Source organism: Apium graveolens, chromosome 8, assembly GCF_009905375.1.
Source record: "Apium graveolens cultivar Ventura chromosome 8, ASM990537v1, whole genome shotgun sequence".
Taxonomy (NCBI): Eukaryota; Viridiplantae; Streptophyta; class Magnoliopsida; order Apiales; family Apiaceae; genus Apium; species Apium graveolens.
In genome coordinates, this window is record NC_133654.1 from 243,466,542 (window position 1) to 243,483,969 (window position 17,428).

At 34.1% G+C, this 17,428-nt stretch overlaps 3 protein-coding genes across 3 annotated transcripts; all 3 read right to left on the reverse strand.

Annotated features, from left to right (window-relative positions):
- Window positions 1-877: 877 nt before the first annotated feature.
- On the reverse strand, window positions 878-6,618 carry LOC141678411 (small ribosomal subunit protein bS1c-like). The gene is made up of 7 exons (XM_074484721.1): window positions 6,191-6,618; window positions 4,298-4,573; window positions 3,849-3,929; window positions 3,237-3,518; window positions 3,034-3,144; window positions 2,423-2,509; window positions 878-1,274 (listed from the first exon to the last, which is right to left on the reverse strand). Exons 1-7 carry the CDS (start codon window positions 6,494-6,496, stop codon window positions 1,173-1,175), a joined length of 1,245 nt encoding a protein of 414 aa, XP_074340822.1. The 5' UTR covers window positions 6,497-6,618; the 3' UTR covers window positions 878-1,172.
- Window positions 6,619-8,387: 1,769 nt separating this feature from the next.
- LOC141678801 (dihydrolipoyl dehydrogenase, mitochondrial) lies at window positions 8,388-12,185 on the reverse strand. The gene is made up of 2 exons (XM_074485195.1): window positions 11,834-12,185; window positions 8,388-9,855 (listed from the first exon to the last, which is right to left on the reverse strand). The coding sequence occupies exons 1-2, from the start codon at window positions 12,098-12,100 to the stop codon at window positions 8,605-8,607; spliced, it is 1,518 nt and encodes a 505-aa protein (XP_074341296.1). The 5' UTR covers window positions 12,101-12,185; the 3' UTR covers window positions 8,388-8,604.
- A 1,135-nt stretch (window positions 12,186-13,320) lies between these two features.
- Window positions 13,321-15,720, reverse strand: LOC141678019 (putative protein phosphatase 2C 13). The gene is made up of 2 exons (XM_074484204.1): window positions 15,399-15,720; window positions 13,321-14,431 (listed from the first exon to the last, which is right to left on the reverse strand). The coding sequence occupies exons 1-2, from the start codon at window positions 15,552-15,554 to the stop codon at window positions 13,436-13,438; spliced, it is 1,152 nt and encodes a 383-aa protein (XP_074340305.1). The 5' UTR covers window positions 15,555-15,720; the 3' UTR covers window positions 13,321-13,435.
- Window positions 15,721-17,428: the final 1,708 nt, after the last annotated feature.

Genomic DNA, 17,428 nt, shown 5'->3' on the forward strand with positions numbered 1-17,428 from the left:
AGAGTATTGATGGAAATTGGCATTAATGCATACCCTTTCACCTGCAATGAAGCTTACAAGCTGCAGTTTGAAAAAGTAAAGAACCTGAAGTTTGAGGCATTATTTGGTCCTGGAGCAGTCCTTGTTCAAGATTCTGGGTCCGATGCGGCCCTTGAGGAGGTTCCATTCTCCAACATTGGAGGCAAGACAATCTTAGTCTTTTCTGAGTATCATCTCGACATGCATTATAGTTAAACTCCATGAATGTTAACTGGAAAGCAAGGGTACGATTAATGAGTTTAAGGTGCTGCCGTGGTTGACACTGCATGATGATATATATGGAGAATGCAGCTGTGAATGCCGATGAAACATTCCATGGGTTATGGGATTCTAGTCTTTGATTGTGCAGCAAAGGTTGTGAGGGCAAGAAGAAATCCCAGAGGGTTTGGATTTGAACCGGAAGGTACCAGTTTCCCCTTTTGTACTACCCCGGAGGTGGTCGATGACCTGAAATATCTGTTCCATTGGAACTTTTGGGGACAGAAACTCCATGGAACGATCGACATAAACCGCGACTTTAAATTGGGGCCTTTGTTTGTTGAGGAGGATGCAGTATCTTCCATTGGATTTGTGTGTTAACTGCTGGATATGTTAACATTTCGCCCTCGGTAGTTTAAAGTTTTGTTGTCTTTTTAAAAATAAAACATCCGTATTGCAGATATATTCTGAAGTTAAGTCAAAATTGCATTTTCAAGAGTCAGCCAGAAAATTCAAATTATATATTGAAAGTCAAATATAGTTTTTCAATTTTTTTTAATCAGTAGCCAAGTTAAATAGATTCAATTTCAAAACCATAATTTTTAGATTCCAGTTTATATAGTTTATATTGTATACGAACTTCAATCGAATAGATGTCTACCGATGCTGATTAGTAATGAGTAGATAGTTTAAGGAGTAGATGCAATCGAGTCTTTCTAGTGTTTGTTCATGCTTAACTTGCCTCTAATTGTTAAACTATGAATGTATAATTTACATAAAGCCGATTGCAATAGAAAAAATACCAAGGCGAGGGACATGATGATGAGGAGACCGCTACAAGACTGTTGATATTATATATTGCTAGCTATATAACTACCAATACAAAACAATGGATACATACTCTTAGGAGGTTATTTGATCTAGTTAAATGACCTTCAATCTTCAGCTAAGGGAATATCATTCAAATTCAAACCCATTGCAGGCAAGTCTGAAGAGAGTGGACCTAGGATCCCGTCCGGGGTAAGAGTAAGAGTACTCTGCAAAGGTAGGAAAAACACATATTAGATTCAACAAGATTGCCAGGTGATTAAATAATGCACATAGAAAGTAGAGTTTAGCTCTTATGGGACCATCCCATATAAGCCGAGATGCCAGATAAGGTATGCATCCTTCCGATATAAAAGGTTGGATACATATATATAGACTCAGTTTCTGAATTAGTGATACATTTTTCTAGAAAATGTAGCAATTCTATCTTTGAAAGTCTAATCCTGTATATAAAGTAAAAATATTAAAAAAAAAAAGTTCAAACTCTGCCTCACTGATAGAAATCAGTTATATTAGAGGGGTTTATTATTAGAATGTGTATTTATAGAAATCAATTAAGCTAAAGAATAAGGTATGCTGGTCGACACAAGGAGTTTTTAATAAAAAATTTGTATATTGAAGATAACAAAAACATAACAAGTTTAACCAACAAAACTATCAACATGTAATAATAAGTATAATAAGTATAATATGTTTATACTTGTAACTGACAGCTTATTGGTGAAATTGGTTTTCGCGCTTGGAATTTGGATTATACAAACTATCAACATGTGAATATAGTTTTAGTATCAATTTGGGGTTTTACGCTTCGGGTCTCGCTCAAGTGGTTTGCTTATCTGTGCTTTCCGCTATTGTCCTGCATGACTCACTTTTCGAGGCAAGGATTACAACTTCGAGTACTTTATCATATGTGTGTGTGTGTGTATGTGTGTGTGCGTGTATATATATATATATAGGATGACCAGCAATATCATATGCAACATATGATATATATATATGGACATATAAATGACAAATGCTAATATATTTATCGCTGTTATAAATACCCATCACTGGGAGAGGGGTAAATAAATATGTCAAACCTTTCATAGCATTTTATGTTTGCATGAGTCAAATTAAAAGTCTTTTAGTAATTACTAACCAGATTTTGGCTTTTAAATCCCCTATCCCCCACCAATTGCCTGGTGCTATTATGAAAATGCAGCAATAAAGAAGGTAAAAGGCAGACAGATCACAAATTTGAGCATTCAGACAAATTTAAACCTTTGTAAGATGAGAATATCTCGCCATCTTAGCTCTTATCCATGCATTTAGAGTAATATCGATGCAAAGGCCAACTAAATACATTGATAAGTACCTCAGGCTGGAATCTTAGCATGTCAGCACGAGCCATGGCTTCAGCTTGCGCAATTCTCTGCCTGAATGTCTGTGCCATCTCCTCTGCCTATATAAAGAGAAAGGAGCACCTCAGACAATCGTCAAGTTGATGAAGCAGAACATACAAGATGTATACTAATAAAATGATGAGGTAAGAAGGTCATAATATAACATCCCTGCATCATTTAGAAACGGTAGTCCAGATACTTATATTTTAAAAAATCATTTATAAAAATGTTAATAGGTGGATACAAAAGATATTATTACAAAGATGGGATTTATAAGCAAGTTATTTTTTATCAATAACGGAAGTTGGAACTTAACTTAAGCAGATCTGTCATTTAAATATATACTAATATAAATATTCACAGATCTTACAAGGTCAGTGGGGGGCATAACAGAAATGATATACTGATTTTTCAAGATATATTGGCACTCAAAAAAAATTGACTGTTTTCAAGGTCAACAAGGGCATTATCCTGGGTTAGCCCCTCCTTGTCAATGCCTTGGAAGATGAGAGATAAGCCCTTCATCTATCAACTTAACAATATGTACATAAAAAAACCATTATCATGCATCCGAAATAATTACCTTCTCAAAAACTAGCTTGGGATTGCGAATCATGTCTCCAGGAGTAGGTTCCAACTTTTTAGTAGAAAGACTGACTCGACCTCTTTCACGATCATGACTCAGTATCATGACCTACAGATAGGAAAAGTGATGTCAACCTCAGAAAGTTGTGGAAATTGGTCGCTGTCTAGCACCATTTGAAATATATGCTGCTAATTACTCACCTTGAGAGTGTCGCCAGGCTGAAGGACTGTTGCAATGTCCGAGACACGATCATGACTGATCTGACTAACATGAAGAAGTCCATTGATACCACCAATATCTATGAAGGCACCGTATGGTTTCAAGCTCTGTACAGTTCCAATGACGACTGATCCAATTCCAAGCTGAGCCTGGCTGTCCGCCATGGCCTTCCGGTTACTAAGAACCAGCCTAGATTGTTCCTCATCTACCTCAACAAACTTTAGTGGAATTTCCTTTTCAATAAGCTCTTCTGCCGGTGATTTCTGATGAGTAGATGAGTAGTTGATTACTAATGAGTAATAAAATTTGAAGTTTAATCTATATATACATTTTCACATATGCAACATTTTAGGGGCTCGCGCAACAAAACAAGGGTTAGTAGTTGGTTTTAGAAAGTTATAAATGTAAATAATACTTTTTAAAGGTCCCCTTCTTCCTACGATTATCATGACATGGACCCACTGAAATAAACATAAGAATAGTAGAAAGGGCATGCAGTATAGACATACAGAAAAACAGCATGTGCATTAAATAATGACTTCAATAGAATATGACATGCTATTGAAAGTCAAATGTCAGTTTTAAGTATATACTGTTGATATTTGTGAGAAGGGAACAAATCCGCGAAGGCCTTCAACCAATGCAACGACTCCGCCTTTATTAGCACCAACAACCTACATAACCACGGAAAATGATCATATTACAGAAAGACAAACTTGCGATTCGAAGGACCTTACTTAAGGACAAAACACAATGCAAATTGCTACACAAATTCATCAGCAAGCATATCATACTAAGCAAAACATTCTTACTATCTGTTACCGGTGATTACACAATCTGATAAACGGAAGCATAAACATTAATTAGTGCAGCAGAATCTAATGTTTTTACAGAATATCACTAATGAACGCATGAACATTAAGTATTGCATCAGAAATTATTGTTTGCATCTGATTGACTTAATTCAACGAGATATCATAATCGCTTAATTAAAAAATTTATTAGAATAAAACCACAGATGTCTGGCATCAGAAATTCCCACCTTACCCTTGACGACAACATCTTCAGCCTGAAGCTGTCTACATCTTTCCCAAGCAAGGTCATATTGGGCAGAGCGTAAGCTCAAGATCAGACTATCATCGTTTGAATTTTCACCAATAATTACAAACTCCTCACGCAAACCAGGAACTATTCCTGCCTCTTTCACATGCTTTATATCGTAGATGCAAACTTCCCGAACAGGCAAGTATGCTGAAGATTTGGCAGTTATGTCTACTAGAGCTCCATTAGCATCTGTATTGAATACTGTTCCGATGACCTAAACACAGACATGCAAACATAATCAAGCTTGTTTTTACACATTAAAGCAAATGTTCTTATCACGTCTAATGCAATCTAAATAATTTTATTTATATATTTTGTATAAATGCAATCCAACTTAACGTATGAAACTCTTACCTGTAAGCTAATACGGTAATACCTCCCGTGTTCTACCAAAAAATTTCCAATTCAAATTTGGAATCTCTATAAAAGGAGAACTTTTTTATGGTAGTGGATACTGACACGATTCCCACAAAAATACATTATGAATCACATTCTGCTTATATTACTTTTCTAATGGAATTAGGTCCTCAAGGGTAAATATGGAATCAGAGATAGCCTATTGGCAAAGGGTCATCACCCACTCCCTTCCCCCTCATTAGGTGGTCATCAGTTTGAAACCACATTCCCTCTCTCTTTACCGAAATAACTATGTAGTATGTACACTACCAAAAAGATATAGAATGATATTTTAGTCCTTCAAGTTGTTTTATTTTTCTTGCTAAACATCAGGGCAGATAAAATTTCTAATATAGATAATCCTACTATTTCTTGAAGGGATTGGAATGTAATGAAAAATTAGAGAAAAGTTAAAGACTTAAGGAGAATGCAAAAGGAAAGAGTGAATAAAATGAGAGATCTTAATTCAATATCTTTAGGATATGACTACGAGTAATTAATGAAGAATCATTCACTCGTAAATTCGTAAAACTGAGCTTTATCAAGTGTGGAAAGGAATGGAGGAAAGAATGAAATAAAAAAATATTTCATAATTTGTATACGGTGCAAATATCATTCCACTTCTTCCGACCACATGGACTTCTAGTTATCCTTTCTATCATTAACTAGTGAAAAACAAAAAGCACAACATATATTTCGAATAAAAACAAATGTGGTTGCTTTTATGTATTAAGTTGTCCAACTCTTAATAATCAAAATCCAGATTTCCACAAGTATAAGCTCGTCGCAATCTAACCATTTCTCTGCATTAATATCATGACTACTTCAATCTCCTCATAAAACACATTCAACGAGTCCTTATCAAAACCTCTACCCAAATTAATCCAAAACCCCCCACAATAACCTTAAAACATCACCCATCAAACTTCTAACCTATCAATCACTACCTCATCAAAATGTCAATTACAACTACCCCGGAAAAATCGCAAAACAACACTCCAAAAAAATTACTTTTTCCAACATTTCCAAAACAAACATATAAAAGTCACAATTCAAATCAATTTTTTAGGTTTTTCCGGTTTTGCCCCAACGCCGCCTGGCAATTCTTCTCAAATTCAACTCAATCAAAACATACATAAATTATACATATATAATCGTGCCCACATTAACAAGACAGACACATAAAAATTTAAACTTCACATCTAAATTCTAGGTTTTACCCCAACCCCACCTCAATTCTTCTCAAATTCAACTCAAACAAAGCAACCATAAATCATACATATATAATTTTGCCCACATTAACAAGACAAGCATATAAAAATCCAAACTTTATATCTAAATTCTAAATTTTACCCCAACCCCACCTCAATTATTCACACAATCACCTCAACACACACACACAAACACACACAAAAAACGAGAAAAGAGGAACAACCTTGGTGCCAATCTCAGAATTAAAATCATACTGCTGAATAGCAAGATGAAAATCTTGAACATTAAAAGAAACACCTTCCAAGGGGTTAGTTCTACACCTCTCATAAGCATCTTCAAACATTTCTTTAAGCTTAGCTCTCTCTTTTGTTTGTGGTGTTGGAACACTCACACCTGGGGCTGTTACTGCTGCTTTTACAATGTAAGGCCTGCTTTTCTTGTAGAGATTATTTGTCTTTCTGGAGAGATTGGTTGAGGAGAGAGATGGGCATTTTAAAGCATACCCAATTTGATGGGCTAGTGCAGACATTTTTGTGTGGGGATAGAGATAGAATTGGGGTTGTGTTTGATTTTGATGAAGAAGTTGAGTTTGATGAATGAGTTTACAGGGATAGATTGGGAGAGGTGGTGGGTCCAGTTTTTTGTTTAGGATATGTCTTGTTTTCTGATGTTTTTTGAAAACTTAAGGAAAATGCTGTTTGTTTTATATTTATGCTAACAAAAAATAAATTAAATGTAATTTGTTTTGATTTTTACAGAAAATTACAGTTTCTTATGTTTATATTTGAGCTTCAATTTAGTTATTTCTTTTGGAAAATATGTAGATAATATATCTATAGAAAATAATAAGCTCCGATTAAATGAAAACCAAAAATCTACAAGTTTAGATGATGTAGACCTAAAAAACAAATCAAAATAAATCAAATGGGTAGAAATCCTTCCCCATATAGTAAGATTATTGAAGAAAATTATATCAATCAAAACAAAATAAAGCATTTGCGGCTTTCCACTCAAAACCATATGTAATTCATATTTGGTATTTTTAAATCATATTAACTTTAACTTTGGTTTTGATTGTATTTATTTATATTTCGTTGAAAAATTTCCATTTTAAAAGTAAGAATTTTTGAAACTTTTAAATGTAAAATACTGCTTTACCAGTTTACCGCTTATGAAATTAATATGATTGTTTTTATTTATTTATTTTACTAGGATATATGCTAGGATATATGCGGCTACAATTTCTTCGGGAAGAAAAAGGCAAAAAGTCCGGATAAAAGTCCGGATCGAAAAAAACCCGAATAAAAGTCCGGTTCTACCCGGATAAAAACCCGGACTTTTTGAAAAACCCGATTAAAAACCGATTTTTTATATAAAATTTGAAAATATACAATAATTTTTATGATTTTTAAAATAATATATCATAATATTGGAAACAATTAAAGTATATATGATTATTTATATATTATATTAAAAATAATTATTTGTTTCGGTGTCTAAACTACTCTATCTGATATATCAAGATATTATTTTCTCCGGTATTTAAACTACTCATAATTCGAGTTATAAAATATTAAAATATTTTTTTTAAATATAAATAAAAAAACCCGGATAAAGTCCAGCCGGATTTTTAAAAAAACATGGCCCGGTCCTTTTGAAAAAAACGGGCTTTAAAAAGTCCGGATCAAGCCAGACCCGATAGGCTTTTTATGCATGTCTGGTTGCAATTCGTGTTGATTATGTTGGTACATTTCAAGCGGGTAATTGAAATACAGATAAATTTCTTAAAAGTTGCATTTGGAGAAAAGCTTAAGCTTGAACCGTAAGGTTTATAATTTAAATTTGTTTTTATTGTTGGGGAGAAATTAATACAAAAATTATCAGTCTGTTTTAATATGTATTTTTACAAACTTGTATGTGAAAGTAAAAAAAAATAATACTGATCTTGAATATTGCTCTACAAGTTGTATCAAATGAATTTCAGTTTCAAAAGAAAAAAAAAATCAGCGGGAGGTAACAATAAAGATGTTGCGTCTGGTAATGAAGATCAATTACGAGATCAATGACTGGTATTAACAAGAACGAAGATCAATTCGGTAACGAGGACTTATGACTGGATTTTGGTAATAGTAATTGAGGAGCCAAGATTTTGTAGTCTACTCTATTCTGATTCTATAGCTTAATAATCAATCCCACGTTACATGCTCACACACATTTAATACAAATCAAAAGGAAGTACCTATTGTATAATAAGACATTCTCCGCAATACTTAGTTTTTTTGTGAAGTATTATACTTCATCTTGATAAAGGGATGCTTCAAGGAGCATGCATAACTAGAGAATAATATTTAACATAACTTACAAAACAAATGTGTCCTAATGATTGCTCAAAGGAAATGATTGGCACTAATAGAGCAGTATAGGCTGCAATTGTCTACTCCTTATTAAGCATTTTAATATGCAGATGTAAGGGAACAATAAAAATTTGGTATGAAAAAACAGTTTCAGTTCAGAAACCTTTATATAGAAGGTCGGAATCAGAACTATAAATCAGCAAACTTGTTTTGAGTTATTTGAGATCTTTGCAAGAGAGATGCTACTGAAAAAAAAACAATTGTAGACCAATTACCACATCTTTTACATATGAATTGGCTTGTCATAAGTGGCCATCGCAGCCTCCTTCAAGGCCTCGGACATTGTTGGATGTGCATGACATGTGCGTGCAATATCCTCACTTGAGGCCCCATACTGCATTGCCAGCACTGCTTCATGAATGAGCTCCCCGGCATTTGGTGCCATGATGTGTACGCCTAATATCTTGTCCGTCTCCGTCTCAGCTATAACCTTGACCACTCCCTCTGCATCATCAATTGCTTTTGCCCTGCTGTTTGCCATTAAAGGGAACTTTCCAACACGGTACTTAACCCCTGTTTCCTTGACCTGCTCTTCAGTCTTCCCAATAGAAGCCACTTCAGGATGAGTATAAACTACGCCAGGTACCAAATCATAGTCCACATGACCTTCTTTCCCAGCAAGGTACTCAACGCATGCAACCCCATCCTCTTCGGCCTTGTGAGCCAACATTGGACCGGGGACAACATCACCAATAGCATACACCCCTGGAACATTTGTAGCAAAACGTTCATTAACTGGAATTCTACCCATCTTGTCAGTTTCAACTCCAATTTTGTCCAATCCAAGTCCAGAAGTGAATGGGCTTCTACCAGCAGAAATAAGAACATAATCGGCCTCAAGAATGCTCTGGTCACCACCAGCTGCTGGTTCAAGGGTCAATTTCACACCACTACTGGATGTGTCAATTGACACTACCTTAGTTGTGAGTTTAAATTTCATCTTTTGCTTCTCGAGTGTACGTTTAAATTGCTTGCGGATTTCACCATCCATTGAGGGGACAATTTCTGGCGCATATTCAACAACAGTAACTTCGGAGCCAAGACGTGCCCACACAGATCCCATTTCAAGGCCAATATAGCCAGCACCAATAACTATGAGTTTCTTAGGGATCTCTGGCAATGCTAAAGCTCCAGTAGATGACACAATCCTTTTTTCATCAATTGTGACGCCAGGTAAACTTTTAACATCAGATCCGGTGGCAATAATTATATGTTTTCCTTTTACTACAGTATTTCCACCTTCAATAGTGTCTACAGAGATCTCAGAGGGGGATATGAACTTGCCATAACCTTTCACATAGTTCACCTTATTTTTCTTAAAAAGACCCTCGATACCTTTTGTTAGGCCAGCCACGGATTTATCTTTTTGGGCCATCATTGCAGGCAGATCGACCTCCACAGAGGGGAACTTTACGCCATGATTGGCAAATGAATGCTTGGCTTCGTGATACATATGTGAGGAATGAAGAAGGGCCTAAATGGAGTTGAAACATATGAGCAATGAGAAATCTGCCTTTCAAAAACAAAACGATAAGAATGTAACTTAGCAAAACCAAAATGGGAAATTTTTCCATTCCAGAACATAAATTAGATTTTTAGTCAAATTGGAGAGAAATAGACAAGTCTCGAACTCCTTGAACAGGTTCCTGCTTAGCTGACGATGGCCAAAATTCCAGCCATATTTAGCCAACAAACCTCTAATATACAATATCTCAACTTTCATGTGGTGTTTAAGTGACGTAGAAGGCCATGCCTTTTTAAAACAGTAAGTGACATAGACAGTGTATTAGTTATCCAAGACAAAAAGCATGTCATCAGGTCGCCTGAGAGTTTGAATTATAAATGCTAATTTTCTGACCTATACAAAGCTTTAACTACTAATCTGGCCTAATTAATCTAATATTGGAAGTACCTACTGCAACTATGATATTAATGCTTTTTATTGAAGTACTAAAAAATTATAAAGGGAACTAAAGTGCAGAAATAAAACATTTAAGTGAAAAGGGATTTTCAAAAACCAAATTGGATATATATCATTTACACAGTCAGCTGCATTTAGAATATATATTACATAACATCTCTTAATGTAACATGATTCAGTAACGGTTTACATAATCTGACTTTCTGATAATAATAATAAACTACCAATACAAGCACCAATACCACTCTAGCTGAACTTGAAACAAATAAAACATTTTTTTGTTAAAATGTGAGAAGATTCAGTGCCAATTTACATATACAAGTACTATCTAAATTTCCTACAGTCTTCACAAAATTTTATACTCCAAACTTATGAACACACAGTTAATATATCCATAACAAACAAAATATCAGAATGCAATAAGAATCAGCAACACTAGTAATAAATTAAACATACAAAACTGCTAGATCAAAAGCCAATTCAATTGCTTCCCTTATGAAATTAAGATAGCCACCCGATTCGATCATTTCCTAAGAATATTTTTCCTACTTATGGTTGAAATAAGTAGATCCAAATCATTGAATACAGGAACTATTAAACTCACTTAAACCGAAGCTAATCCTAAGAGTTAGCAGAATGGACAGCAAATTACAATAAAGCAAAAGCAGTTACGATATTTATTTATTGTTTTTAAAAAAGTCCCCAAAGCTACCCTGAACCGCAAAAGAACAGCACAAAATGCGAGAATTTTATGGATAAACATAGAAATCTAGATACACCAATAAAATACACGTAACATAAAAACAACACATCATTAATTTTGATCGAATATGATAAAATATAGTCCCATCACCCCTAATATTCACAAAAACATGCATACAAATAAAAATTCACAAAATACGAAGTGTGTTATTTTGTCGATACCACATATAACTACCTAAAATTTAAATAAATGTAGATATATAACATATAAACATAACACTTTGCCTGAATACAACCAAATTCAGTACCACGTAATATTTACGCTACTAAATCACCAACACATACATACAAATAACACATCAATTTGTTCAAATAAAACAAAATTAATCACCTCATTCTCCAAAATAAAATCACTAAAACACACCCAAACAAAATTCAGTACTGTGTAAAATTTACAAAACTAAATCACCAGCAGATAAATACATCTAACACGTCATTTTTCTTTAATAGAACAAAATTCAGTACCACGTAAAATAAAATTCAGTACCACGTAAAATCTACGAAACTAAATCACCAAAACATACATACAGATAACACATCATGTTTCTTGTATAACACAAAATTCAGTACAGTTACAAATCACCTAATTCTCCATAACAAAATCACTAAAACACACAAAACTCATCCAAACTACCTAAATTCTTCGCATATTCGACACTCAAAACATCAATTCACACACACTCGCAACAAAAACAAATTCAACACATCAAAAAAGCATAAATCAAGCTAAAAACGAGATCTAACACGCAAAACTGAAATTCAAAGCTACCTTAGAAGGAATACATCCAACATTAAGACAAGTACCGCCGAGAGTGCCGCGTTTCTCAATACACGTCGTTTTAAACCCTAACTGCGCAGCCTTAATCGCGGCGACATAACCGCCAGGACCGCCGCCGATGACGACGACGTCGTTTTCGTCAGATCCGGAAGAGAAGGTTCTGGAAAAAGAGGTGAGTGAAAGAGAGTAACGGAAGACGTCGGAAGTCTTGCCGGAGAGAAGCGTCGCTTTTCTTCGAGCAATACTCGCCATCGCCATTTTTGTATGTATAGATTGAGTTGTGTGTGTATATTTTATTAGGGATGGAGCTGTTCGATATAATGGTGGCTTTTTGTGTGTATTTATATTATTATCTTGATGATGAATGTGTGATGTGTTTCCTTTTCTCCTTTTATTGGCGTCTATTTTTTGGAATTGTGTTTTCTTTTTAATTATCAATTTATTTATTTATTCCTTTTGTTACGAGATTTTTTTAGTAGTATCAAATTTCTAACTTTTCGGTGTCTTGGAGAGCAAGTTTTATACATATACTATACAGTCTATGCTCTCTGTTTCCTTTTATTTGACTTTTGGGCACATAATTATAATTTAAATGCATAATTATTTATTTATTAGTGTATTTATTTTAAATTACATGTTCACTTAAAAAAATTATTTCAATTCAGTTATGCACTTCAATTTTTAATACAAATTTAAATTAAAAAGTTAACTTTACTTCACATTCTATCTTTTATTTACATTTTCTAGACCTCATTTCACATGTTATGATCCATTAATATAATTAATTCATGAACATTTATTTTTTCTTAAACTATGCGATATGTTGAAAGTGAATATCTAATTTGAAAGGATAAAGTAGTTAAGTTAATATAAATTTTAATTTTTTTCGCGTAGAGTTGAAACAAATTTCTGGTTTAAGTTATTTGTTTATTATTTATGTCGATACAAATTTTTGTGATTAAATTATATCATTTTGGCACTCATTCGATATATTTGGATGGAACTGGAGATAACTATGATATTTATTGTTTTAATTTTTTTGTTTCGTTTTAAGTTTTTAGTTTCGATTTTCATCTAATATGTGCTGGTAAATGTTTTGATGTAATAGAACAAATTATATGTTTTTCATCCTTTTAACCTTTATTTATGTAACATTAACAAAAATAAATTATTCTTGTGTTCAAAATTAAACAGAAAATAATCAATTAATTAAGCATACCAATAAGATAAGATGGTTGTGGTAAGGAAAAAGAGAGTAGTTATTTGGATGAAATTATATTTTTCTTAACAAAATAAATATATTTATTTTCAGTATTAAAGAAGTTAAATAATTCAAAACATCTAAATCAAGTAAAAAAATAAACCATTAAACAAGGTGCCTTCAAGGGCCTTGAAGGGGCAACAAACTGCCAAACAATCTTCCTAAAACCTGAGAAATTGGAATAAATTTTCATTCAAATAATGCTAACAAGAGCCTGTAAGACTATAATAACTTCAATATCTATTCATAAATATTCAGCAAAATTTCTCTGGTTTACACTCTACGCTATATACTATTACATCCGCAAGCAAGCAAACAATTACAAATCAAATTCAGTTGCCTTGTAGCAAACTCATCAGTTTAATCCGGGCGTCGTCAGACAAACTGAAACATCTTGACTTTGGGCGTTGAGGGACAGATTCTCTTTGTTTCACAGGGGAAGTGAAGCAGATGACAATAGCAGTGAGATTGTCTGATGTGTCCAGGCGTAAGGCTTGATCCACTAGAGCTTTGGCACATTCCTGAGGATCGTCATGCTGTCTTAGAGTGCTACGAACCAGCCTAACAGCTTCCTGATTTGACATTACATCCCAGATTCCATCGCAGCCAAGTATTAAGAACTCATCATCTTCCGTCAACAAGGTTTGTCGAACATCAGGCTCCGCAGTGAGTGGTGCAGGACACCCAGATGGAGATTTCATGTACCAGTCTCCAAGAGCTCGGGTTACAGCTAGTTCACCGTTTAGGTAGCCATCCTCAATGTAGCCACCTAAACCCTTGACTCGTATCTGCTCAGGCAAGCAACTAGGTCTATGATCTTCAGACAAAGGGACTGCAACTCCTTTTCTGCAAAGAACTGCGCGGGAATCACCTGCATTCGCAACCAGTAGATGATTTCCAAGTACCAAAGCAGTCAAAGCTGTTGTTCCGCAAAAGTCACATACAGAGCATTCATCGGCCAGTGCTTGGTCAGCAAGTGAAAATGCTTTCCGATGAGAATTTCCCAAGTCTTCCAATAATTTATCGTCATTATCATATATCTGTGGCAAAGCAGTATCTTCGAAGAACAGCCGCATTGCATTATTCTTTACATATGCTGCTGCCTCAGAACCCCCATGACCGTCAAACACAGCATAAAACGAACTGGGTAGTGGCCATGTGTAGTGAGATCCTAACTGGGCAGACAGATCATCAACACAGATGTGTTCATCCTCATTGCGACGGCGTGGTCCGATATCAGTGTAACTGCCTGAACGAACGGTTGGAACATACTTTGAGGCAGCAGATTCAAATGAAGTAGCTTCAATAATAGTAGAGCACCTAACAACCTGTATAAAAGAAAAAATAAGATTAATCCCAGAATATAGTTTTGTGCAATACCAAGCGATATTGTAAACTTATATATAGCCACAAAGGGAACTTGAAAGATATCACAAACTTGGGTACATGACAAACTATGTAAGGTGAACAAAAATGGTTTCACAAATAAGGTACCCAATGACCCTATTGTCATCTGATATGCTCCTTCAAAATCATCATGTTTTATTCATTAGTAACAACAGTAATTTAGAGGCTGTCGAATAAGGATTAAAACCATAATCAACCACAAAGGAAATTTAGACTTCAAACAGCTTTCAAACTTTCATGACAGAATATAATATTAAAGTTGAACTCGAACAATCCCACAAACTAAAAAGGTCATGATCCATCCCACTCACCCGAAATCTTCCTTTACAGAAATCATGATCCATCCCACTCACCCGAAATCTTCCTTTACAGAAATCAACATCCTTTTTTCATCAATTACACGATTATACTTTTAGTGAGCGATCACCTTATGAATCCTCTAGAAATTTACCTATCAATAACAGCAAACTACAATATCCTAATCCGTGTTCGTTAAAACTATCAATAAATTTTAATTTCAATTTCCATATACTTATACAAACAAATCTAATAGCTAAAAGTCTAAAACACTTTATCCATTCTCACAAGTCACAACAATATTAATTTAATAAAACACCCAATTTGATGCTTCGTAATCACGCAAAGCAACCAATAACCCTACCCCGAAACAAATCAACAATCGAACCCTAATTTCGCAACGAAGAATCCAATAAAAACAACACAATCAGCTAACCACAACAATCGATCAACAAAATCAAACAACAACATATAATTCAACTAGCACACAAAAACACATAATTAGACTAATCAACACAGTTTAAAACAAATAATTCACCAAAAAAACACAAAAACATAACAAAAAAAATAATTAAAAACTAAATAACATACCGATTCAGAGCGAGTCAACTCAAGAGAAACAGAATCAGAAGCACAAATATCAACAAGAGCTTTAGACGACGACGCAGAGAGATCGAAGAAGTCGGGTCGGATCGAAACAGAGAGACTAGTACTCTGCTCACAAATAATCTTAGCTTCAGCCACCATAATTACCGGAATATATTAAGCTTCGAACTGATGAAACTAATTAGGGTTTTTAATTAATTTAAATAGAGATTTTTGGGAGAGATTTTGAGAGAGATTTTTGAGAGAGATTTTTAAAAAAGTGGTGAAAAAAATGGCAGGAAAAGTGTGGGGGATGTGTCCGCGGAGTTTGTTATATAGGGGGTGGGGGGGTGTATGTAAAATTGAAATAGGATCGGAAATATAATAATTAGGTCAATTTTTGGTGGGGAAAGGAAAGCCGCGTGTGGGAGATGTCTAGATGATTCGATTTTTACGAAAAGTCGTTATAATTGGATATTATGTGGTGTTCGTCTTCTTTTTTTGTTCTAATTATATTTTTATTGTTCATTTCAGGCCAAAGAAAATGGATTATTAGTTAAAAAGAAAAGTACATATGACTTGAACGAGTAACAAACTGAGTCATAATATCTTGTTAAATAATAAATATTTTATGATAATATTTTTACCAAATAGTCATAATATTTTTATTTTTAAGAATATGATATTTTTAGTACTAGCACGAGTCCTAATATTCTCCCTTTACATTAAGTAGACGCCTTAACATTTTTTGAGGATTCTTTTTTATCCGAGAAAAGGTCAAACCATTTCTTTCTTATTTATGTTTCTTAATTATTTTTTTGTTTTCTTCAATAATTTCCAAGTATATTTTGGTTTTGTTTAATCCATCCTTTTCTTTTTGAAATACCAGTACTTACTATATTAAGAATGTTACAAGCAATGAAATTCGAAGCAATGAAATATCACTCTTTGTGACCTGACATAGTATATGCGGCTCTTGCAAGCAATCAGACAACCTGGACCTGTATTCGTAGAACTAGAAACAAAAACAACTGATACTTCTGTAAAGCAACTCATTATAATCATTCACGATTATATCAAAATAAGAATGTCATCCACGTTCATTATTCGCATTTACCATATTCTTTGCATCAGACTCAAAAATACACATGTTACCACTCCATTATTTTGTCCATGAAAGGGATTCTTTCAAATTAAGAGTTTCTGCTTTCTTATATTGCATAATTTGTTCTACAAACTTACTACAAGTTCGTAGAAACTACTTATACTCATCACGAACAATACATCCTAACCCAAATCCAATAATATTTGTTTGTTGACATATGCCGCATCAATATTAATTTCTACCCACCCTTCAGGGGGTCTAGTTCATACTTTAACTCAATGTTTGTGTTGCATTTTTTGTTTAACTCCTTCCTTCCGTGCTTTTCGTCGGTCTGTCAACATGTTGAATGTCATAACTTTTATTCCAGCACAGACGGGCTAACACGATCCCACAATTATTTATTTCGCCTATGCCATAGACTACGGCAAAACAAACCCACCAATACATATTATTTACCTTTACTATTTATAAAAAGTCTCTACCACATTTCAAAAAATATATCACCTATAATACTATAATTAATTTATGAATTCCAACAACATTCCAGATTTTCTGAGCAAAATTACAATAAAAAGTATGTGCATCATATCTTCCTAATGATCACGACACCAAGGACAAGCTATATCTACCGGTACATGTTTTGCTGCAAAAGCAAATAATGTAGACAAGCAATCTCCACAAACACGTCATAAAAAGGTAATCATCTTACCTGGTAATATTAAATCCCGTAACTTTCTCCAAAATCTTACATTTGGACATTCATTATCTCCATGTAACATTCCATAACAACTCTTTACCGTGTAGTTTCCCTCATATTTCTTCAGCTAAAATCATGTATCCTCCCGACTCCTTACAGGTATAGGGATTTGCTGTATTAAACCGCCATCCTTGTAATTGAATAAAACAGAGATAATATCATTGTCCCACTCTC